The 24,214-nt window shown below is 36.0% G+C and overlaps 1 protein-coding gene across 7 annotated transcripts in view; it reads left to right on the forward strand.

Moving 5' to 3' along the window:
- SRBD1 (S1 RNA binding domain 1) overlaps positions 1–24,214 on the forward strand; it is a 124,594-nt gene that overhangs the window by 55,732 nt on the left and 44,648 nt on the right. For all 7 annotated transcript variants that reach the window (XM_061990006.1, XM_061990001.1, XM_061990002.1 and 4 more), the window contains exons 17-18: positions 5,554–5,645; positions 18,839–18,921. In XM_061990006.1, the coding sequence (XP_061845990.1) occupies positions 5,554–5,645; positions 18,839–18,921 (175 nt within the window). The remainder of the gene's footprint in view (positions 1–5,553; positions 5,646–18,838; positions 18,922–24,214) is intronic.

A 24,214-nucleotide genomic window follows, 5' to 3' on the forward strand; every position in this document is an offset into this window, starting at 1 on the left:
GAGATTAATTGTAGAGGTTTTTACTTGCTTCAGTTGAATAATGATTGCTTTCTAATATAATATTTTTTTTATGATCCTAACATCTTCCTTTGCCATACCACTAGCTAGAGAGGGTAGAGAGACCAAATTTTGAATTTTATCTTATCTGTCTGAATGAACAGGCTTTTAAAAATCTTTTCAGCCTTTTTCTTGTTTGAGTATATACTAGAACGTTTTTATCTTGCACTTCCATGACATATGTTCCTAATAAAATGAAAGCAATGGTGTAGCTGTGTCAGAGCCAGGGTCTGTCAAGCCTGGTACCCTATTGTTCCTGTGGCAAAATGTGTATGGATGAATAAATCACAGCAACTCGCTCAGCCTGCACTGTGCTGCAGTCTTCAGTTGACCAAATTCTTCATATTGTCCAGAAAAGGAAATGTTCTGTATGCAGTGTGTAGGGGCTGGAATGCTCTCATACCCGAATGTGAGATCCTGGAAGCAGCAGGTAACTCTACCTATGATGGCAAGGAACCTGCAACTTGCCATTGGTAATGGTGAGTTCAAGTAACTGTCAGAGTTACTTCTGCCATGGGCATTGTCTGGCTTGACAGGAGAGGAAAGAGTGAGACATAAGTCAAAATGCAAATCAACGGATTATTGCTGTTTAATGTGAAGAGCTGCTTTGACCTCTTCCCCTAAGTGACTTTCATTAGTTGCCAAAAATGGGTAGAGAGACGCATAAGAACAGATGCAGACTGCCTATTTTTCTAGTATTTCCATAGGTCTAAACCATTTTTTGGTTTGGGCTCTTGTGAAACTAGTTGTGACTTCTGCAACTTCAGTAAGGCCGAGTGGATTTCTCGTTCCTGAAATAGCCCAATCTTCTTTTGAGCCTGTAATTAAATAAGTTCCCTGCCCCTCATCAGTTTGTTTTTAATCACTAAGCCTATCAACATAATTAAAGCTTGTAAGCATTCCAGTCAAGCTGCTAAATGTAGCATTCTTTTCTGGCAAATATTTATAATTATTTTCTGTTCTGAGTAATTCTTAAGCCAATTAATTTAGTAAGTAACACTTGAGTAATCCTCTGACCCTTTTGTACTTCCGTTCTTTGTGGGAACCTCTAGCTTTTGTTGCCACAAGCTTAGGAAGAATATACTTCTCAGTTAATATGTAAAAAGTCAGCTTAATGGAGTTAACCTCCTGAACTAATTTTTGATCAGGGAGTTATGTTTTGGCAGATGATGATTTTATGACCAAATATGAAAATCTTATCTCATTTTGATGTTGACGTACCCTTTGCTTTTAGAGTGACCATGATTTTCTTCCAAATGTTAGCACTGGTCTCTTCTTTGTACTAATATTCTTTCTTAAAGGGTTGTAAAACATGTGTTTGGAGATTATAGGAACAGTAAGTTAAGTTGGTTAAAGTTATTTTTTTCATTCTCTGTGGGCTATTAATCCAGTGTTGCATTTGATTGTGTGGAAATTACTTCAATGGAATAAAACAGGCTGAAAAGTTGGTAAGGTTCATTAGTATGACAGGAAGATGCATCCATCTTTAATAGCCTCTAGCCTGAAGTATCTTTCATTATACATACGATAGACTTCTGCACATGGTTTTGAAAACATTTTCAATAAGGACTTATGATCTAGAAACCATTTAAGTTTTCAGAAATGCCATTACATTCATGTAACATGAAATTGTAGTAGAGTTTACAACTGTTGCTAACTCTAGTTTGTTACATGCAATATTTACATGCATTTTTGTAGGTAAGTTGCTTTTTTTTCCTTTTACAAGAAAGGTTGGTGGTTTTTTTTTTCCTGTAAAAGTTAAGAGATCGAAAGTCTGAATGTTTTGAACATGTCTTTAAATTATCTTTCCGTACCAACTATATAGTGCTTATTTAAACTGAGTAAGAAATAACTTGCTCTAGCAAATGTTATAAGACTCCTTAAAAGAGCAGGCATGGTCTCTGGCATAAAGCTGAGGGCCCACCAGGTGGTGCTGGTGGAATATATTTAATGTTAGCTTAACAGTGCTTAAAATATGTCTTAACAAATGTGAGTGCAGTACACAGAAACTTACTTTCTATGCAACAAACTTGTTTGTACAATGAAAAATTAAATTGAAATATTATGTAGTGGCTTCTTTGTTGAGGCAGACGTTTTTTAAAGTTGGATACTGTTTCTGGGGAAGAAAGCTTGTCTGTAGGATAGCTAATGTGGGAAACAGAGAGAGTATGGAGGCACAGTCGCAGATTCCTTACCTTCATTTTTGTTAATTTGGCGAGCAGTTTATGAAACTTGTCCATTCATGTACTAGAAGTGTATCAAATCATGACCTCTTGCTTATTTGCCTACTACATTTTGACTTGAAATAGCAAAATAGCTTTTTTAATAATGTTGTTTTAACTGTTAAGATTTTGGTTAGTGCAAGTCTTTCCTCTGAAGAAATGCACGGGAATGAGGGAGTCTAGTTTTCTGGATTAAGACATTATGTAGCTTAAAATACCCAAATACAAACAAACTCTAATTCTGAAGATATAATTTTTTTTTTTGTTTAGGTATAGTCTTTACCAGCTTTTATAAGGGCTTCCTTTTGACACTATTGAAAACTATATCTTTTAAAACAAGGCGAGGGAGGAAGGGAGGGTAGAGAACAGAGTGGATTTCTGTCATCCACTGATTTGAGCAGGTTTGATTTTGTCTTAATGTTCCCTGACATAAAATATGTATTTTCTTTACAAGCATGATGTAGAGCATTTTACAACATTAAATTAGCTTAAATTGTCCTGTATATCACCCCCTTTTAAAGAGAATTATTAGAATTTGAAAAACACACAAGCAAACAAAATGTCTGTAAACCAAAGTGTCTGTCTCCTGTCTAGTCAAAAAGAAAAATCCAAAGCAACTGCAACTAAAAATCCTCAAACCAATTTTGCCTGTAATCTTAGCATTGTGACCAAGCTAAATGTTTTAGCGTTGTATGTGCCAGTGTCACATTACTAACCACCTCACTGCAGCTAAAAACAAACTAAATAAAACCACATGACAGCCACTAATAGGTCTGTAAAAGTTTGGTTGACTATGGCTGAGTGAACCAGAGGATGATTTCTTTGGAGTTTGTGGCCCTACGCATTTACTCTGTGTAACAAATGTATTTAACGTCTGGGTTTTACTGTCTTAAGTGCAGTGATATGGGGTTCTGCACAAGTGGAAATTCTTCTCTCTGCTTTTCCAAATCTGCTGCAGCAAATGCTTAAAGAATAACTGCATGCGTATATAAAACCATATCAGAGTGAATGTCAACTATATAATGTGTGCTGCTTCTAAAAGTGCTTTTTATATCTTATTTTCTTCCTTGAGACAGATTTGGCTTTTTTTTTTTTTTTACTTGGTTTTTCTCGCTCCTCTTCCTGATATATAAATGTTCTGGCACTTGAGGAAAGGAAATGTTTTCTTTTCAAATATTTCTGTCTGAGTTCAATTTTATTTACTCATTTCAGCAAGGACTTTTTGTACTACCTACCTTAAAATTTGGCACTATTTACTTACTACTGTGGAATGATAGTATTACTGCAATCCTCTCACTTCTGAATTGTCAATGTAGCATTAATGGGTATCAATTAAATGTCAAGTATGTTAAAACTCCAGGTCACTTTGTGTTTTCACTGCACGAAAGACTGGCAGGGATGAAGCAATAATCTATGTGTATTAGTACAGTACTGTAAAAATGTGTGCAAAACACTGCTTTTATGTTTTTTACCGAAGTGTAAGATCAATGTATTAAATTTAGAAATTGTGTTAGAGGTGACTTTTTGGATCTGTTTGAATACAAAGTTTGAAGACCTATTACTGAAAAGCCTTAGAAGTGTGTGCTAATGTGTGGGGGTTTTTTGGAAGCAATATCCAAAAAGAGAGCACTTGCCAGATGCTGCCTTTGTAAGGTGTGAACAGATTAAGAAATACATTCTGCTGCATTGCTCTTTAAACTACTCATTTATCAGAAAAATCAGTTTTAAGCTTCTGTCAACAGCTTCATTTTTTTAGCATACAAACATATTTCAGAATCCTTTGAGACTATTTACTGAATGTCATCTATAGTAAAGGAATGCCTGTAATGCAGAATCTTTTCAAAAGACCACATAAATAGTTTCGTTTTTGTCTCATCAATTTTTTTTTCTCTGTTAGACTCATTCAAACAACCAGTTTAGAGTTATACTAATACAGAAGAAAACAGGATTTTATTCTCTATAGTTATTGAAAGATCCAGTCTGTCTGTAATACTGAAATGCTCTTTTCCATTTTGAGTACAAAATCTGACTTGTGTGTGCAGCACACTAGCAATTTCCAGTTTTGATTGAGAGATCTGTAAAATCAATAGTAAGAAATTATCACCTTTTATATCTGCATTTTACACTATTTATTGTTGACATGATTGGAACACTGAATGAGAATGTCTTTTTTTTTTTCTCTGAACTCCAGATTTTTCGAAAGGGTGGGCCTTCTAGGTATCAGTTTATTTAAAAATTCAACCTACTGATTGTTCTTAAAAAGAAAATGTGTAGTCTAATTTTAAAACAATTGAAACCAAACTTATTAAAAGGTCAGATTCTTAAGTATTATGGTTGCCCCTCTTATGGCAAAGATAAGGTTGTTCCAAGAGTGGAACAGTAAAAACGAAACTAGTTCTGAAACTGATAGTATTCATCTGCAGTAGCTGTGAGATGCCTTATTATCAACCTGAAATTCAAGTTGTGTTGAAGGTATTTGAAGACATATACTGTTGATTCAGTGGTGTCAAAATTTCACAGCTGAAAATAAACTTACGCTGTGAGCAATTGATTGCCATTTTCTCTTGAGTGGAACTAGAGCACTTGAGGGTTTTTTAATGATGTGACTTGAATTGGTGAGTTTATCATCATTACTGAATAAGTTTGGAGTATATGGTAGATATATGAACTGTAGTTTAAGTTACTGATGACATGCAGTCTGTGGTTTTTTGGGGGGATGGCAGTGAGAGCAGGGAGAAGATGATATTAACTGCTGCTGAGAAGCAAGCTGCAGCTCTGTGGCTCAGTGTGTATCAGGTTGGGGGATTTTTCTGAGTATATTTTAGGCATCTAGCTTTAGACAGTGTGTGTACACACACAACCTGGATTTATGTAGTAGTTTGATGTTAGACTTTACAACATAGCTGTTGTTAATGAAGTTGTCAGGTAAGTTTTTGTTATGTTTATGGAAGCCAATTTCCCCTTTTACTTCTGGTAACACTTGTTTCTTGTGTTAATTTCCTCCATTGTAACATTATTGTGAGGGCTCATATGATGCACAGTATGTATCTATAATAGAGCCAAAATTTCAAAAGAATGGATGCTGCAGATCAAGGCAAGGTCTTTTGTCATAAACAGAGATCTTTTATTTTGTACTGTCTTAATATTCAGTTGATTAAAAATGTTTTTAAAACATGAGTTTTTTAAAAAAATGTGAAAATTCCGTTAAGTCACTTGCTTTAGTTGTGTTATTCAGTTCTGTGGTGTTTTAATTGCTTGCTGTGTTATTTTTCAGCATTGTGAGTGAAGCAGGAGCATCCATCTACAGTGTCAGTCCAGAAGCATCCAAGGAAATGCCAGATCTAGACCCTAACCTAAGAAGTGCAGGTATGAAATGTATTGAATTTTATCATCATTTCAACATGGAGCTCAAGTCTCATTTCTCAAATGGTAATATTTATAATGTTATGTATAATAATAGTCAGAAGTGTAAAAAGGGAAGGTTTTGGATGTTTTTTTTCTAAACTTTAACTATTCTACCATTTTCACATTTGAAGTCATAGGTATGCCAATGAATTACATCTTGTAATAATGCTTGTAAAGTAAAGGTCCTTGTAGGTGGATTCCTTCAATAGGCTGATACAGGAAAATTTATGGGGATTAATATAACCAATGACCTGTATAAACATTCACAATTGGACATGTCTGTGTTCGAAAGAGCTAGTTCTTCCCTCTCTTCTCTTGCCCCTTGTGTGCACACAAATGTTTTCAACAATAATGAAACACTTAAGGCTCAGAAAAAACTAAGAATAGAATAGATAATTTAAAGGTGTTCATTCATTGTGATCACTTTGAAGTCTTCATGTAGCTGAATATAGTCCTCAAGAAATACTGTTTAATTGTGGTTTTTAAAAAATTGCGTCCTTCAGCAGAAATGTCACTGAGATTTAATACAGCCCAAGTTCTTAGAAATATACAAATATTACCACTTTTTAGTATTCAGACTAGATGATCCCTGGAGGTATCTTCCAACCCCTAGCATTATGTAATTAAAGAGTAGTCTTTCAAGATCAAATTCTTAGCAGCTTTGATGGTGTCCAAATTCTACTCATGGATTTGGCTTTATCTACCCTTATGGCTGTCCTCAATCTGAGGTTATTTTTTTATTACTTCGATTGGATATTTTCATTTGTATGTCCTTTTGTATTTGTTTTTATCTACCTCAGGTGTTTTATATTCTTGGTTCTTGTGCAATTTGCAGTCATACTACACTTTCAAATATACTGTATGTAATTGAGTAACACTCATTTGTAAGTCCTTTCCAGTCAAAGTTATACTGATGTTAAGTTTAATGTTGCTCTAGCAGGTTAGTGGCCTCAATCTTTTGGAAGGTGTAGAAGCGAATCAGCAGAAAACAGTTCTGAAATTACAAGCTATTTGGGCTAGAACATGGGTAATTCTACCCATGTTCTCCTCTCTTTTAATTTCCATGAAGGGGGAAAAAGAGATTTGTGTTAAATCAGTGTTTCAAGTGAATGTTTTTACAGAAATATTCTTTAAATGTCCAATGCCCTTCCCTTCTTAGAATAGACCTCTAGATTCTTTTTGCTCAGCTCTTTCCTCCCTGACTATGAACATGGTGATTATTTCTTCCCTGGGTCACAGAGGTTTTGAGTAATGGTATGGCCAGAGAAAATATTTGGCATGTGACATTTTTCTGTATGTGACAGATGCTACTAACTTTCCCTTGGGACGAAGATTTTTATGTTGCTGATATACTTAATGTGGATTTAGAATTGATATAAATTAACAGAAAAAAAAATGAAAAGGAGAAAATATATTTATTAGCAATATACTTTTCCAAATATACACGATTTTCCTTTTTTTCAGAGTTAATTTTTGAACATTTCAGGTACTTTTATTTAGCATTATGCATCAAATGTGGTAAACACAAATAAAATTTGTAGTACATGACCAATTTCAATATTGATTATCTGGAGTTCATAATTTCTCCATTATTACAAGACATTGTTTCAGGCAGGACTTCGGTGCTCCTGCATCCTGGTTGAAAAGCATCAACAATTTTAAAGTGCTGCAGCAGTACCACAGAGTGGATAGAAATTGAAAAAGGGTAGTATAGAAAGTGAAAAATAATTGCTTAGTTCCATGGATGCCAGCTGTTATGGAACCGACTCTATTCATTACAATCAAGACTTTCTAGAAGTTTTAGGCTTCCTTCTTGATGTCTTCTGGTGTCAGTTTGTAATTAGCTGTGCCAAAGCTGTGGATGCGTTTTGTTGAAATTGAATGTAAAAATGTGACATAAGATATTTGGCTTTGAGATTTTTTTGCAAACTTCTTTCTTGTCTAGCCTTTACTTACGTACTTTTTGAGGTTTTTTCCTTTAATTTGCGGCAAACGGAGAAGTGACATGATGTCAAAGCTGACTTGCTTTTTATTTTAATTGTTGTGTTACATCATGTCAGATTCTGTGCTTACATGATAGCATTTAGTACATTAAAGGAAGCTGACAGCTGCATGATGAAGTGTGACATTTATAGTTAAAATAAAAGGTACAACTGACACGAAATATCTGTGATCCTAACACAGTTTGCCACTTTAACATTTTTCTCAACACAAATCTCAAGAAGGATTTGGGGTTTTTTGAACTACCTAGGTAGGTCTAAGTTTGTCCATCAGGTATTAAATAATGTATATTATATGAGAACTTACTTTCACATCTTGTGACATGATCTCTGACATATTTGCAGTGGTGTTTAGCAACTGTGTGTACTGAGCTTTCACTTGATACAGAGAAACAGAAGATATCAGTCCTGATTAAAAATACCACCTTATCCTTGGCTGAATATTGCATATAGGGAGAAAACCAGCAACCTTTAGCATTTCTTGGGGTTGATAATTACAGGCATTAGTTGAGCCAAGAAGTCATCTCTTTTGTTGTGGTGTATTTGTTCTTTTTTTTTTTTTCCTTTGAGCTGTCTTTGAAGGTCTTGGATGATATGGGTTTGTAATAAATGATTGAGAAAGATCTCATTATAGACTAATGGTGTATGTACAAACTATAGTGCAAAGTCTTTGTAGTCATCCCTATAACACTTTTTGCCAAAACAGCGGTTGGCTATGCTCTTTCTGGCACTAGGCAATATCAGCTTTTGTTAGATAGTCTTTACTTTGAACCAGGTTCTTGAAAATTTTTATAGCATCAAATATGAATATTTTGTGAAAGTGCAGAAGCTTGTGTATTGCTCGTCCAATTCCTATAAAAAACCTTGTGGAGTGGGACTCCACTAAGTTGATAGTAAAGAACTATCTTTATGAAACCTATTTTCTTGTGTTTGAGTGCGAAGGTATATATCCCCTTCTAACAGATGTTGTAGGATTAATGAGCAGAACAGCTATTTCTCAGCCTCACAGAATTAGGAGATAAGAGGCTTATAGGACAGAGCAGTAAAAGGATTTCCTACTTGACAGGCTGAGTAGGTTCAGCTACAGCAGATTAGGACATTCTGACTAGAGAATGGGCCACTGGAGTTCAGTAACAGGGGTTTTAGGATGAACTTGCAATAGGGTTGCAGCCTGACAGAGAAGGGAATGCAAAGCTTCCTTGAATTCTCTTTCTGAAAATCTTTGCCAAAAGACGAGCTGAAGATTTGATGGGGGAAACATTTTTTGTACGGGAGAAAAGACACAATGAAAAGAGTGCTTAGCAAGCTGGAAATGTTGATAACTTTTGTAAAGCTTATTAATATGTACCTTTTTAAAGCTTTGTGACTGCCTGCTCTAGAGTTAGTGGAACGGTAACAAGGAAGCTTTGAGGCTGGGTGAATGACTGACTGCCATTTTGTTTCTGCCCTGGCATATGTCCTCTGGCCACCTTCTTAAAGAAGTCAAATGATTCATTTGGTGGCTTTCGTAAAGCCATCAGATTAATATTTACTTATCTGTCCTGTTCTTTTGTTGTTTGGTTTCTTTTTTCCTGAGCTACCAACAGTGTAACAGTGTTCAACCTTTGCCTATAGCTTTCATTCATGGCAACTTCACGTAGTATTTTTTCACTGTAACTTGTCCATAAGATGTTCTGGATTGCTCTAGATCTCCATGGTAGAGATTTGCTTATGCCTCTTTTAATGGAAGGCCTGAATGCAAGTTTCCCCTTGAAATAGTTGTAAGTACTGTGCTCAGCAAACTGTTACTTTGCCTTGTAAGTTTACCAGTAATTCTTATTGCCATTAGTTGTCTTTCATTATCAGGGCAGTTGAGAAGACTCCTGATGCACGAGTAAGACAAAAAAAAGCTAAACTCAGGGGTGATAAGCATTCCTCCTTCAAACAGATGGACTCTCTGACAATCAGTGTCAACCTTTTTTTGATTGCTGTCACTGTGCCTGTGAACTGTGGAATTAAATGATTTTCCAAAGGTTGAAATCTTTTTTTGTTTTACCTTCATCCTGTCTTCTTATAGTTTTGCCCAAGAGTTGTTTGGTTTTTTCTTTTGTTTGCAGAACAATGAAAATGAGGCTTCTGGGATGAGAAATAAATTGAGCCTCTGCAGGTGTCAGTGCATAGATACCACCATGCTTGCTTTTTTTTCTCTCAGATGACACTTCTCTACTTCTGCAGTTTCATGTTAGTGCAAATGCTTGTTGACTCAAACAAATTTGACTAGACAAAATAGGTAAGATTGTGGAGGCACAGGTGAAGAATATAGAAAATGTAATCACATATGACTTGTGTTAAGAGATTGACACATAGAAATATGGAATTTGGTTGGATGTCTGGAACTTTTGAAGGTATGATCTCAACTGGTGGTGGATCTTTTTTTTTGTTGTCCTTAGTACACGGAGGATAAAGGATGCACCAATTGTTTGGCATGTGCCCATATAAGAAATTTTTTTTTCTGCTGCCTCTCCGCTTCTTATAAGTGTATACTATGATGAAACGAATGTCACTTAATAACTCTAAGAACAAGAGCTAAATTCTGGTGGAACAGTGATCTGATGGTGGAGAATCACCATGAGGTGGTAGTCATGCTGGGATTTTACCCTGGTTTCGATATATGCTCAGTTATATTAAATGAGAAATGCCTTTCCTTCATTAAGTTGATTAATTACCTTTCATTTTGAGATGACTGCTCTAACAAATAAGCAATCTCTTCTTTCTTTCACTGTTTAAAAAGCAAAATTAAAACCTAATTTACTTCGTTGCATTGATTTATAAAAACGCAGACAAATCTGAATACATAGTCTTTAAACACAGGATGAGGTGGGAAAGGGGATTACGTCTTTTCAGACATCACATTTGTGTATATGTGTAATCACTTGTTAGATGAGATCTCGCTCTAAGCTGCTCCAGTTTATTTCCATATCTTACTGCAATCATGCATTTGTTTTTTAATTTGCAATTCTATGTTCAGATGTGAAACGAGCAATGTACTTGGGCTTGTCTTATGCAACAACTCTAAGAAATGCTTATTTTCCTCTCAGACATGAAGGGCCAGGAGTCCTTCGTGAAGACTGCACAATTGTGTCACCCACTTAGGAAAGCAGTAAATGTAGATAAAATATTCCCTACAGTTACCTTTTCTGCAAGGATTTGGAATACTAACAGGGCAAGCATTTGCGTCCTGCTGCATGCAAAGGTATGATGCAGTGTAGAAACTATATTGCTTCCAAAGGATGATCTCTGAGGATAAAGAAGAATGCAGGAGAGCAAAAGGTCACACAGCGCAGCTTGCCTTAAACATTGTCAAATCCCATCTGCTTGTCTCCTCTCCACAGGGCAGAATACATTGGATTATTGTACACTCAAAGTTCAGCACACCACTTGCACTTTTCGTTGCAAAAGAAAGCCTTATAGGCTTTCGGGGCTTGTTAGGACTTTGAGACTGTCATGCTACAGGGTTTTGTTCCCTGGAGTGCTGTTAAAGATAGAGACATACAGTTCAGAGCTGTCATACAGGCCAGCAAGTAGAAGGCAGAGTGTGGAAAAAATGTAATTTCTTTTGACTTCATCTTAAGGAAAGTAAAACAATTTGATGATTAGATGTGTGGGACATAGTGCCTTGATGTCTACTTGAGCTAATTTCTTCATCTTCTTAAAAGAGCACTGCTACCCCTTGGCTACTCAGGAGAGAAGGTCATTTTTCAAAAACTTTGTTGGTCAGAAGTCTTACAGTTAAACCATTCATACTGCTTTCTAAGTGGAAGCTTCCTTCTGCAGCTTATTGTGGAGGACAGGTGTATGTTCCACAAGTTTTCATAAAGTTAAAAGAAACAAAAGTAAGCTCTGAATTCTGACTCGTTACAACATTTTGCCAGCCCATTTAGTTAGGTTGTGTGCAACTATATCAGTACAAAATGAAACTGTATTTCATCTTTCATCTCCTGTATTTTGTAGCATTTAAGAAATGGAGTAATAAAGCTGCTGGAGGGGAAAAGATGCAGTGGTTAGAAGCAAAATGGCTGGTGAACAGCAACAATAGGCAGAGGTGCTTGTTCATTTTCTCCCCACAGGACTCAGTTCCTCCTAATGAGCAGAAGCTCAAAAGTAAAGTTGTGAGCTAGATTCTACAGTTTAAAAACAGCCCCTAACTGCAGATAGTCTGGAAATGGCTGGACCTTTTACAGATGTGCATGGGCATATGTGCCTGCATCAGGATTTTGAAAGAGAAAAAGGGACTTGAATTGCCTCAAATCATTGACACAGTGCCAAATGGGTTGTTACACAGGTGCTAGAGATGTTTGTAGTCTTTGCTTTCTTGTTGTTCTAGACAAAAATTTTGTTTTGCAAACTTCATGGCATATGTGAGGGAGGATATATAATTATTAACATCCTTATTATCAGCACTGTATTTCCTCTGAAGCTGTAGAGTGTAGTAGTAGGCAGGAGTAAAGTGAGTTATCTTCTGTAATCTGCAAGGTCGAGACCCACTTAGAATCCCTATGGCTTCTGCCTTATTACAGGATCAAAACAGGATTTGAGCCAGGTGAAAACTCTTCTGTCTAGTTTGGATCAGTATTTTCACCATACTATGAGTTTTCTGTGTGTGTATAGTTTTTAACTAAATGTCATTCTTTCCGTATATGTTAATGTTTGCAACTGATGTCTAATCTTTGCATGCTTTGCGAAAACACATGTTGTTTGCTTTGCTTTGCATTCCTCTCATTTACCTATTTTTTTTATTTCTCCATCTGAGTTCAGCAAATGAACTTGACATTTTCCTTACAGAATGTAATTTTCTGTGCTTCTGAACAAACTGAAAATACCCCACCAGCTGTTTAAAAGCAATCTCCAGAAGGAGAGCGCTAGTCCAGGCTCTCGTTTCCCTTAGCATAAAAGAGTGATGAAAATTATGTACTTCCTCCCTCTGGATGTAACTGTATGTGTGTGTTTGGATGTTTTCCTTAGAAGGCTTTGTTGCTTTTTGGAAATGTGGAGCCAGGGGAATGACAAATACAAGGATGCTTGTCAACTTGAGGAGTTTTGCTTTGCTTTTAATATGACAGTGTGATGTGTTACTCACCAAACCTGATTTTCTTACTATGGACATAGGAAAGAACATTCTGGTCACTTACAAAAGGTTAATTTTTGTTGTTGATATAAATGAATGGCTCATGTACGAAAGTACAGAGCTTCAAGAAACAGTAATCAATAGCATGGTGATGCAGTTAAAATTAGTACCAGTGATCTGAATGTGCAAAGCATACTGATGATATCTACCTTTTAAGGTGAGCAGATGGGAAAAGATTTTTATGAATTTATACCATCCTGTAAGACTAACTCTTTTCCATGACAGAAAAGTCACATCAGGCTTAAATTAAATAATTGTGTCTCCCATCTCACCTTGGATTAATAAAAGTGCTACTATCCTGTGATACAGAAATTACCAGCACTTGAGAAAAGTACTTCTGAGAATGTGTTTCTAAGTAAAAATACTGACTTTAATAAGCTGCACTGTAATATTCACTTGTTGTGGTTTTATCTTTAAATGTATTTCTTACTACATTTTTGTATTCAAGCAATCTCTTTTAAAGATTTTTGTAGTAAAGAAATAGAACTTTGTCATTAATTATTTCATTAATCTTAGGCAAATAACAGATTATCAGTTTTATGGAGTTAAAAGTAAACTAAAATGTAACCTTTTCAAAACAAAAACCTGCTCACTTGCCACAGAAGAATTTTCGATGAAATGCAGCTGTTAAGCAGTTGCTTAAAATAAATTGCATACTTTAAACCCACCAAGAAGATATATGAGGATTCAAAACTGTGTCACAAATCCTGACCTACCGAGAAAGAATGCTTAATGAAAAGACTACTGTACGTTTCACTGTATCCTTTGCAAGGAGGGTGAAATTCAGGTCAACAGGATAGAAAGCTTCCAGGACTCAGGAAACCTGAACAATCGATCACTGAGTAAACATTATTGCAGATACTTATGGACGGTAATTGATCTTGAACACAATAATAGGCTTTAGAAAAGGATTTAAATAAGTTGTAATGTTTCCATAGCTATCCCAGTATAATATATGGACAGTAATTACATATGCTTTTGTGAGTTAGTCTCTGATTACCTTAATGTATTTTATTTTAATTCCACTGACATTGAAATTTCAACCCAGATTTTTGAGGTGCAAAGGCTAATTTAAAATAGGAAGGGGGATGAGTTACTTGGATGTTTTAGTAGCATGTCTCAGCAAGAATGAAATACTGAGGTTTTATTAAAAAAAATACAGAATGTTCTCATTTGTGACAAAATTGAGGTTGAACTAACCAAAGCCTAATAGCATGTGGTTGCCATATATTTATTTCTAAAACATTTGTAAAAGTTATCCACTGCTTTCACATCTGAGAGCTTCACATTGCTTCAAAACACAAACAAATGTTCCCGCTTGTATGAGGTAGCTAAACTGTCACAGTTATTGACTGGGACACATTTTTATCCTTATATAAAGACCTTATGTGTTTGAAGGAAGAAATACCATCATCTTCGACTTTTGGCCAAAAAAATGATTTTCTGTTTGCAGTGGCAAGCAACACTTGCATGCCATTAACTAAAAGAATTTTTTTTTTTTTTCCTTTGACTACCTAAAATCATTCCTAGCAGTTTCTCAAACTTCATTTGGGCAGAACTTTTGCATTCATTTGCACTCTTTCCTTATCTACAGCAATTAAACTTTTGCTTTATGTTATGGCTCTTGCATAGAGCAATGCAAAAGGAGAGCATTTTAATATGCAGTTGTTTGAATGCAGTAGTTGGCAGACTGCCCTCAAACCAGACATAATATTTGAAGCTATAATTTTGTTATATAGTCTAGCTGCTTTTGCACCCTAAAAAGTACACACATCTGATGTGGACCATAGCGATTGCTTTAGACTAATTCCGTTACTGAAGGGAGACAGGTAGCCTAATTAAGAAGATAGCACTAACTCTTTGTTTTTTTAGGTCTGGCAGCTGATATGGTCTTTATATAGATACCATCTACAGAAATATTTGGAAGCCTGCTATATTGATTTTGTACCTCACTGTTGAGAGTGAGTACTTTTTTCCATCCTTAGGCTGAAAAGATTCAGCCTGAAAACTATTATCAGTATTCCAGAGTGGAAATTCTCTCCTTTTTAGTCTCTGTGAAAAATGATATCACTTGCTGTAGAAAGTACTAGTTAAAACAAAGTTATGTCATGTGTATGTGAAGAAAAGAACCTTAGTTTTCATCTTGTCAGTTTGGAATTAATTTTGAACTTCTAAAGACAGGAGTAACCCTATAGTTCCGTTTGCAAGTCTGTGAGGGCACATCTGCTCATTAGTCATTAGGAAACAAAACATTTTATTATAATACCTTATTTTCTATGAAGATCAGACACTAAGGTTGACATGACTTGTGGAAGCAACACATAAGCCTCCATAAGGAAGCTTTTCACCCACCACACTATCATCACACTTTATTGTTGATAGGCAAAAATACTTAACTGTCTGGTGGGTGTCTTGTCTAATAGCCAAAGTCTGGAGTGAATTGAGACTCCTGAACAGTTAAGTTGTCTTTCTTACAGAGTGACAGAAAATGTCCTAATGACAAGATAGGATTTCAGTAAACAGGCTTTCTATAATCTTTATTTCTCATTGCATTTGGAGACAAAGTGTGTCAACATTAAAGTCGAGGAGACCATCCTGTGGTCTCATGGATGCCTCTCCAAGCTTTAAAATTTTACATGGATTTACTGCATGGCAACACAATTTCATAATGTCATTCCAAGTACTGCAATAATGTTTTATTCTTAATTGACATCTTGAAGATTTGCATCTGTTGGGTATACAGTTCTTGTGGTGATTTTCTAGCAGAGTGACATGTCATCCTCATCTTAATGCCTTGTTCAATAGTGAATAGGTTTTTTTCCACATTTTAATTAGACTAGCATATTTTAAGAATGGCATCTCAAATGGCCTCCTTCATGTTTGGCCCTGCTGATTACTTTTGAGACATCTGATTTTCTGGTTTGCCCTACATGCCATCATAGAATTTGTTTTGTATTTGCTTGAGCAAAAGTGAAGCACATCTTAACTGTAAAAATGAGAATGCACTACCTGTTTCATTGTCAGTCTTCTAAAAACGCATAGTTTCTGACCAAGAGACTTCAGATTCTGATCTTGACTGAATTTATACCCATAGAGGATGTGAATTACTCTTGCCTTTTCCCTATTGTGCTCTCTCGTATCTTGAATTTTAAGAGTTTTGGAGTGAACTTGTGGCTCTAGTGGGGAATTCTGCAGGTCAACTATCCTGCTGATGTTGGCCGAAAGAACTGCATCCCTTAAATCGTGTAACTGACTGTTAGTTGATCTTTGTGCTTCAATATTGTAACTATTAGGCCGTATCCAGGAAGGCACTTAAATGTCTATGTAACTTTATGCATGTGAATAGTTTTGGTGGTTCCGGTGGGAATACGGACAGCAATCTCTGCTGAAGTGCTTTGCTGGATCAGGTCCTACACCTCCGCTGGAAGCCTCCTAGGGATATGACGGCATTGTCAACCTAGCTATTATGACAAGAAGAGTCTAGATTTTCCTTCTTAATTGAAGATTCCCAAGAGAAAGTTATGCTTGGAAAATGCCTGTATCGACCTATCCATGTAGTTGTCTATTTTAAAAGACTTAATGAAAGGCTTATCTAAAATACAACTTTGGAACTGTGTTTTGTCATTAGGAGAAGCTAAAAGAGAATTCTGTCAAACATTGTCTATTAAACAGGTTTAAGAAAGCTTACTGGAAGACTAGTATAGTACCTATACAGAGACATAAATGCATTCAGAAGAAATATATAGTTTTAAATGTTTTCTGGTTTGGATCAATACTTTCACTAGTGCTTTCTCCCACTTTCATTTTACATGACTAATGATATGTAGCACTAGTGTTTCAAAGTAGTTAATGTGAAAGATTGTTATAGGCAAGCGCTTCTGTAGAGAGCTATACTTGTGTAAGTAATTTGTGTATTTAGGCTGATTAACCTTTTGTGATGTTTTAGTGGGTTTTTTTGGTTGATTTGGTTGGGGGTTTTCTTTTTTGACAAGAAGGTGTATCTGAATTCAGAACTTCTCCATCAGAAAGTCAGACAGATCAGATGTCACCAGCACAGTACTTTCTGAGCCTAGCTAGCAAATTGCCATTGTCAGCATTCGTTAAAATGGATAATAAAGGATATGCAAAGTCTTGCATGACCTAGCAGTGAACTTCATGTTAACTGTTCATTTAGCAGAGCTAAATCTCTAATGCTGTATTTAATCAATAAACTTTGCATCTGTGGTTTGAGAAGCCTGTGTAGCTAATAAATCTATTTACTGTTTGGCTTCAAGTATCAATATTTAGTGAAATCTCTTTCTTAAGGCTACAGAATTATTAAGGAACTGAAGTATCTTTCATAGAAACCAAGAGAATTGGGATTTCAGCGTGGAGAAGCAGCAGCTCAGGGAGATCTTATGAATGTGTATAAATACCTGCTGGGAGGGAATGAAGACTTACTCTTCTCAGTAGTGTACTCTGTCAGGACAATGAGCACAAATTGCAACACAGGAAACATGATCTGAACACAGGAAAACACTTAAATATTTTAAGGGTGATCAAACACTAGTATGAATTGCCCAGGCAGGTTGTATAGTCTCCATCCATGACTATAATCAAAACCCATCTGGGTGAGATCCTGGGCAAACTGTTCTTAGCTGACCCCGCTTCAGCAGGAGTGTTAGACCACATGATGTCTGTCCAACTTAAATAGTTTCATGTTTCTGCAGAGGTGTTTATATGTTTTTATATATATAAAAATAGGTATATTATAATCATGCTTGTGATTGTATAACTATATATATGTGTGTGTGTATGTATAAAATCAGCTATTGACTACTGGAGATGCTTTTCCTGTTTAAACATAACATATATATATTGTTGACCAAATGACCACATATGTACACGTTCATTCCTGACTCATGTCTGTTCTTGCTCTAGCCCTCTGTTCATTTGCTTTAAAATGGTTTTAAATGTAAAATAAATTTAATGAAATATCTCTTGAAATGACTAATGCCAGCTGTGGGGATGATTCTGGAGACAGCTTAAAAAGGATCACAGCTTTCTTTTGTCTCACTCCATTTCTCATTCTTGCACATGTGTACATGGTAGGACAAGGAGTCTTAGCAAGAAGGCCTGGCGCTGGTGTTTTAGTAATTTGGTGGGTTGTGATTTGGGAATTTGGTGTGGGGGGAAGTGGGTGTTGGTTGGGTTATTTTATTTGATACTTCGGGGGATTTTGTTGGGGATTTTTTTTAAAGACTTTTGGTCCTTTTTTGGAAAAACTTTTGCAGTACCTCCAGACACTTATGTTCTTCATCAGTGTTCTCTTCACTACGTAGAATGAACGTTCTTATAGCTGCTATACCAACCAACCTGTATTGTCAGGAGAAATGTATAAATGTGATACTGGCAGAGTAGAACTGTGATGAAAGATTGCAAATGGATGTGTTTTGGTATATAGTTTAGATTAGCAAAGTCCAATAAGCATTTTCAAAGTGAACAGTGATTTTTATAGTTGAATTTTATATATATATAATATGCAAGTACATAAGATGAACTTTAGGAAATACTGTATTATATCATTAAATCTGTGAACAGTTGCTCCGTTCTTTTTTAAATGTTTCTTTTTTGCTACATATTTGCTATTTAAGATTGGAGGATATTTCAGAGATTAATTTTATATGTTACATGTGCCTTTCAGTAAGAATACAAGGGAAAAATCTCCTGTACATAATTCTATTTAACTCTATGTCCTGGAAAAGCTTTTTTAATGTCATGATTACAATTAGAACGTCTTTGTTTGAGTTATTCAAGTAAAAAGTTTGATTAAAGTACATTTCATATCCTGTATTTAATAGTGAAGTAGGACTCTGCTATATTATTGATTATTTCCTGGTTAAAAGGAAAAAAAAAAGATTAAATTTGTAAGATTTTTTTAAGTAAGAGCAATTACATTATTCTGATTTTCTGATAAAACCTATAGTTATTTTGTAATTCTTTTTTTTCAGTTTCCATAGCTAGACGTGTCCAAGACCCATTAGCTGAACTAGTGAAAATTGAGCCCAAACACATAGGAGTTGGAATGTATCAGGTAAGATAATACATGTGATTTGATCTAAATCATCTATCATGATATAAAACACCACCAAAATGCTGTTTTATAATTGTCAACTAATTACTTCTCCTTTAAGGCATCTGTATAGTTGATAGAATTATAGTAAACACTTGGAAGTCAGAGACAGTGGTTTTTTTTTTTTTAATCTCTACTTTTAATGATTGTGATTGAGACTCTGAAATGGCTGTAGCCAGATTTATAGTCTATTAAAAACATCAAATCAGCCAGGAAACCTGATCTGTAAAGCTTTCTCTTTTTTGTATTGTTGCAGCAATGGGATTTTAGCTCTTTGTATAAAATACAATGAGATATTGATCCCCCACTTAGAAGCCATTAATTTGTACAATTACATGCATTCCTTCTTGTAAGTTTGTAATAAAAGCACTTATTTTTAAGTTTTTCATTTACTAAAGCTGAATTCTTTCTGCTATACATTTTTGTAGGTTATTTCTAAAAGGTAACTTTTACCTTCAAAGTGTCTTTACAAAGTGAATGGTATTGAGAAGTGGTACAGAAGTTATTGCCACTTTACAGCATGTTGGCATCCATTCAGGGAAGCATTTATTCATATGCTTGAATCCCACCAAATAGAGAAATAAATAAAGTAGAAAATTCAGTGTGTGCTTTTCTCTATTTTTGAAACTGTAGAATGTAAGTAAATTTGAAAGTCTTGAACAGAAGTCAGAACAGAAAGCACTGAACTGTCTGCATCTGTGTTTTCACATTAGCACATGGTAGTTAACAGAACAGAATGTCATTAGCAGCCTGGAATCTTTTAGTGCCACTGCTAAATGTGATGTGACTAAGAAACGTGCTATGAAAAATTTCAAAGAAGTGTATACCCTGTTTTGCTTTTGGGCTGTTTTTTGGTTTTGTTGTTTTAAAGAATTGATGCCAACATTTTTGTTGGTTAAGGTAGCGCTCAGTACTGCTTTTGCAAGCCCTACTTCTGTTGTCACAGACTATAAAATGTACTCATGTTCCTTGCTAACTGAAAAATGTATTGGTAAAACAAAATTAATTGATACAGAAGGATTAACTGTGTATACCATAGTTTTTGAGGAAAATTAGATCCAAGAGCTGAAATACTGTAGATTTCTTTAATGTATGTATCCATATTTCAGCAAAGGTATGCTTTAATGATGACAACTATAAATCAGGGAGTGGTCATCTGGCAAAGAAGAGCAGCTTCCATCTGAAGCATAGTTAAGTTTCCTTCCTTGTAGAGACCCCCTGCTTTTCTTTATAACCGTAGCCACATTAACAACAGTAAGTGGTACACATTTTTCTTGGTCCTTGCCTTAAGGTAAAAAGTATTTAAAAGTAACAAAAAATGTTATATCAGCCATTTGAGAAGCTGGTTGCTTTGTTTAAACAATTTTTTTTAAAAAATCCATTCAGAAATGGAATATTTTACTATTTAAATGATACAGTGAATTCATAAGTATTAGGAACTTGCATTGCCGTGTCTAGAAGGTGTTCATTTAGGTGTACAAGCATACATCTAAAGCAAAAAGATACTGAATTGGTTGTATGGTTTTGAAAGCATGACATTGTCAGGTGAATGTTGCAATGAATATATTGCAACAGTTCACTACTGCCTCAGTGGCTGAAGCTGACATAATTCAGTTTACACTGAAACAGAGCAGGTGACGTACCATGTTCCCAGCCCTTTCAGGGATGCTTCTTGACCCACTAGATGCACTTTTACTTGTAAGCACCTAACTACAGTATTTGTTCACATCCAAACTGGTTACATGAGAAGTTTCAGAGAAATAATTCCTAAAAGCCTGGTCAAGTTAGACCTCAAAAATTGTGCTCTATCAGCTGTCTTCACTTTTAAGTCTTGTCATGGTTTGGATAAATCCTCTGAGACAGACCTCCTGTCTGAATTGTTAGTGATCGCTACAGAAGCTGTAAGGTGCTCATTCAAAGGAATTTCGGGGTTCTAGAGCTTTGTGTGACACTTGAAAGCAAATCTGCATACCTGAAAACCAAATCAGAAGCTGTGATGCACTTTGGGCATGAGAGCTCCCTCATGGCAGATGAGTGGGAGGGAGAAGAAGATGAATTAAGCTGTTAGGACTGGTCTTGTCTTCTTTTGCTGGCATCTCAGAAGGCAGGCATGGGAAAAGCTGTTGTGTCGTGCAGGGAGTCACAAAGCAATAGCTGATATAATCCCTGTATATCAGGTACAGATTTTCATATTATCCAAGTTGATTTTGTTCTACTTTATAACTTAATTGTTGGCTTTACTTTTTTATTAATTTCTGGGATGAAATATGCAATATGCAGTCAAGACCAAAAACTAACAAGCTTTTCACAAGGGAAGTAACTCTCTTAGCCTGCTGTAGGTATAAACCTAGCATTAACATATGACTTTTTCTTCAGCACTTTGAAATTGATATTCAGAAATCTGACAGATCCAGATTTTGGCATTCTTTACCTGAAGGACAGATAGCGATTAGTCCTATGGCTGGCCTGTGTTTCTTTCAGCAGAGGCAGGCTGAGACTGTGTGGTGCTGCCGCCAACGGCTGTGGAAGCTGTATAGCAAAAGCAGGATGGTGGCTACTTGGAGGATGGTTGCACGCTGACTTCGCATTGATCAAAATATGAGCACCCAGAACAAGGGATCCTGCTTTCTCTGTTACTCCTGCCGAAGTGACCTGAACCTTTTCTGATGCTGTTAATGGCTACTTGATGTACTGTGCTGGCAAAAGCAATGCATAGCTGAGGGCCACTGCCTTCACAGCAGCTGAGTTTGGATGGATTTAGATATGGCTGCTATTGGTTTAAGATAGTCAGAGGTTTCAAACAGTTGTTTGAAAGGCAATATCTAAGAGACATTAATTTCTCTATATTTTTAGGGAGTTTTTCTGAGAGGTTCAAGTGAGATGCTGGCGATGCAGAACCTGCTAGAAGACTGTAGCTGTTGTAATGCCAAACAATGGCACAGGAGCATTGTATGTTCAGATAAGTGACCCTTGGGCAGGAGCTCCTGCTGCTATCAAAAATGACAGTAGTGCTACAGGAAGTTGAAGTGGGCATGTGTTAAATATGCTGCTAAAAATCCAGAGCATATTCCCTACTGCCTCCCTCCCCCTGCCATTTCCCCAAGAGTACTGTGAGAAAGAGAATGTGTCTTCTGTAGCCACCACTTCCATGGGATTTTGGACCCTCCCACCTGTCATCTTCGTACCTTTTGTGCATGTTTATGAGAATAGTGGTGTTTTCTATTTTTTCTAGCACAAGTTTTCCAAGCAAATCTCCTGATACTTTGGGTTGTGGAAATAAGTTTCCAGGTAGCAGGAGATCTCAGGAAATTGAATCTCATCAGTTGGAATTTGGGTTTCAATTTGGGTTTTTTTGTCATCTAAAGTAAACTTGTATTTGACCACCTGCTTTTATTCTCATTTCCAGTTATGATTCTGAGTTTCTGCACTACCAAAAAAATCAGGTTTGTCAGACAAAAATAAACAGGCCCCAGATCTCCTAACAGGTATTTCCTCAAACAAGGAGAAGCACAACCTGATTTATTAGGGTCTCTCTCAGACTAAATTCCAGTTGCCTAAAGGTCCTTGTTCTTCCTTCATCTTTATCTCATTAGGAAAATTGTTCTTTCCTCCCAGACAGGAACCTAGCCAAAATTAATATATCACCTTCAGGCCATATTACTACGATTTCTTCTGTAGCTGAACATGAAGATGATGCCCAGACTCTGTCTGATGCAGAATATGTTTTCCTTGCCACCTTCCTATGCCAGTTCAAAGCTAAATTCCTGTCGGGGAAGAAGCAGTTACTGGCTTAAGATATTTTTCTGCTGCAAACTAAATTTTGACCTCTACATTTGTAATGATTTTGGAAGATGTAGATAAGAGTGGAGAAAAAAGCCACTTCACAAAATTGCAGTCAGGCAGTTAGGGAATTCAATTCCAGAGCAAAGAAAGTGAATAATAGTAAAAAAGATGCCTAAAGAAGAAAGAAAGAAAAAAAAAATCTTTCCTCTCAAATAGAAACCCAACATTTTATGGAAGAATAAAACATCACTAGCATAAATGCTCTATCCAGCTGTCCCTGTCAAAGACAAATAGCTTTAAAGGGGGAATTTAATTAAATTTTTAAAGTCAAAACTTGAACCAGGTTATAAGGCAGAGAAAGGAGAAATAATGCTAAGGGACTATTTCAAGTTTGGTCGGTCTTTTGCTGTTGCTAAAAATCCAGTAACCTCTAAGGAAAGAGCTAGGTGGAGCTCAAACTTACCTGTAGCCTAAGCACAAAATATGTGGTGTGTGTTGAAGGATCAGAATTTTCAACAAATAGTGTATAATACTAAAAAACATGCACTATGATCTTAAAAAGGCAACATCTTATAAGGCCTTCATAATTTTTGGAGCAGAAATATCTCTTCATTGTGTATTTTGATAACATCTTCACTGTTTACCACATTTGGAAAATTAACATCGCAAAAGGATGGTAGGGGATAATAGCTGTAATTTTGTAACCTCTGCATTAGGAGGAGATTTGATTCTCGATGTCAAATAAATATTGTTTGTAAACAACACTCTAAAGTAGCAGTTCCTTCGGGGGGAAAAAATATTTAGCAAATTCTTGGTGTATTTTCTATAATATAAGCCTAATAATAATTAAATTTGGAAATGCCTTTTCTGTCACTCTTGCCTGTGTTCCTGTCATTATTTAAGTGCATCAGTTTTGTATTTGATTATCTGTAGGACATTTTATTATTTCAGGTGCAATTTGATATACCTTTTAGGCTTGGGATTTTCCTCACAAAGATGGGCATGTTTTATTAAATGACAATGCAACTTTAAGGAACACTTTTAATCAGATATACTTCCTCCTTAATTGAACTGCTTCTGTCTTAATCATGGTATTGCAGATGTAAACTACTTTCAAATGTACAGCCAGGTGGTTGATAGCAAGGCATCTCACTGAAGTTGTTACCTTAGTTCTGATTGGAAGGAAAGGAGATTTTTTCTTTTCTCCTAGAAAGGCCATGTAGAACCATTCCTACCGTTGCTGGACATCCTTGTGTGGGTCCTCCATTCCCTACCACCGTGCCAAACTATACTCACACTGATGAGAGGCAATGGGTGGTAGGATGTTACTGGCCTCTCCTGCATGTGTCTAAAACTGCATGTAATCTGTTTAGTTTGTTGCATTCTTTAGTCATCTCAGTCCTCCCTCAAAAGATGTACATGACATTGCTGCTATCAGTCTTTTTAAACCTCCAGTGGGTGCCTGTGTCAT

The sequence above is a fragment of the Colius striatus genome, chromosome 2, assembly GCF_028858725.1.
Source record: "Colius striatus isolate bColStr4 chromosome 2, bColStr4.1.hap1, whole genome shotgun sequence".
Lineage (NCBI taxonomy): Eukaryota > Metazoa > Chordata > Aves > Coliiformes > Coliidae > Colius > Colius striatus.